At 28.5% G+C, this 1,226-nt stretch overlaps 1 protein-coding gene across 1 annotated transcript in view; it reads right to left on the bottom strand.

Moving 5' to 3' along the window:
- LOC108571197 (exportin-2) overlaps positions 1 to 1,226 on the bottom strand; it is a 4,489-nt gene that overhangs the window by 2,413 nt on the left and 850 nt on the right. The window contains exons 2-6 of the mRNA XM_017933192.1: positions 868 to 1,206; positions 682 to 789; positions 516 to 608; positions 269 to 436; positions 80 to 205 (exon numbers count right to left, since the gene is read on the bottom strand). Coding sequence (XP_017788681.1) covers positions 80 to 205; positions 269 to 436; positions 516 to 608; positions 682 to 789; positions 868 to 1,206 — 834 coding nt within the window. The remainder of the gene's footprint in view (positions 1 to 79; positions 206 to 268; positions 437 to 515; positions 609 to 681; positions 790 to 867; positions 1,207 to 1,226) is intronic.

Genomic DNA, 1,226 nt, shown 5'->3' with positions numbered 1-1,226 from the left:
ATTCTATAAAATATTAAATTTTTTTATTAAAAGTTACTATGTAAAATAATTAAATACACTGTTTTCAATAATTACCTCTAAATTCCATATTAGGTATTATAACTTTCTCACAAATACTACTTAGAGTAGTTGGATCCTCAAACAAATTTCTGTATTGAGCACGATCTGCCACTGTGGCTAAAAATTGTAAAGCATTCGAAACTAACTGAAAAAATACAAAACATTAATACAGCAAGATAAACCGTGACATACAGTAAAAAATACATACAGTATCATATTTTGGTTGTTGTCCCGTAGATGTTAGTAGATTCCACACAGCAGTTACAAACTCAGGTAAGTACTGTTGAAACTCTTCATCATATTTCTGAGCATAAAGGCCAATATTGTCACAGACTTGTGACTTTAATTGTTCAATTATCCCTGCTTCTTCTTCATCCTATGCATACATCAAACATTGTAACATACACATATTGCCATGAAGAAAAATATAATAACAAATTTATATGTAACAGTACAGTAGATTGAAGGGCAGGAACATTGACGTTTAACAATGTATGAAAATTCCTCATCCACACTTCCATATTATCTTCAAAAAATTCTGGTAAATCCTAAAAATAAAACATAATTTTAGTAGAAGATTTAGTATTTTCACTATAGTTATTTCGACATTTGATTACTTACTTGAAAGTTAAGAGAATAAAATACTTTGGATAAGATTACCAAAGAACTGTATATAACAATCAGTGCATCTACATTGTTTGCATGTACTTGTGTTAAATTCATTGTAGCCTGAAATATATATTAGAAATTTAAAGAAGCAATTGATATATTATAATTAAATGAAAAACTTTAAAGTAAAATTCTTACAACAAATAGATCTGTCAAAGGTTTAGCAAATCTATCCAATACAAATTTAATTTCAGTCCACAGGCTCTGACTCTTAAATTCATATCTGTATCTTTTAAATAAAGAATGTGCAGTATGCAAGACACCATTGATAACACGAAAATCCCCTGTATTAAATTTTTCAACCATTTGATCTATGAGTTCTGGCCATTTATTTGGAAAGTCATACTTTCCAACAATTGAAACAGCATCAGACAATTGTTTTTGGATGGAATCAGGAGAATGCAACATTAAGTTAACAATTAACTTTTTTATAGCTTCTCTGTCTTGTGCATGTATACGATCTATAGAATCTTCTTCCTAGATATAAAATAAATTAT

The sequence above is a fragment of the Habropoda laboriosa genome, unplaced genomic scaffold, assembly GCF_001263275.1.
Source record: "Habropoda laboriosa isolate 0110345459 unplaced genomic scaffold, ASM126327v1 scaffold120, whole genome shotgun sequence".
Lineage (NCBI taxonomy): Eukaryota > Metazoa > Arthropoda > Insecta > Hymenoptera > Apidae > Habropoda > Habropoda laboriosa.
Note: the sequence above shows the minus strand (reverse complement) of the source record. Positions and strands in the feature narration are given on the sequence as shown.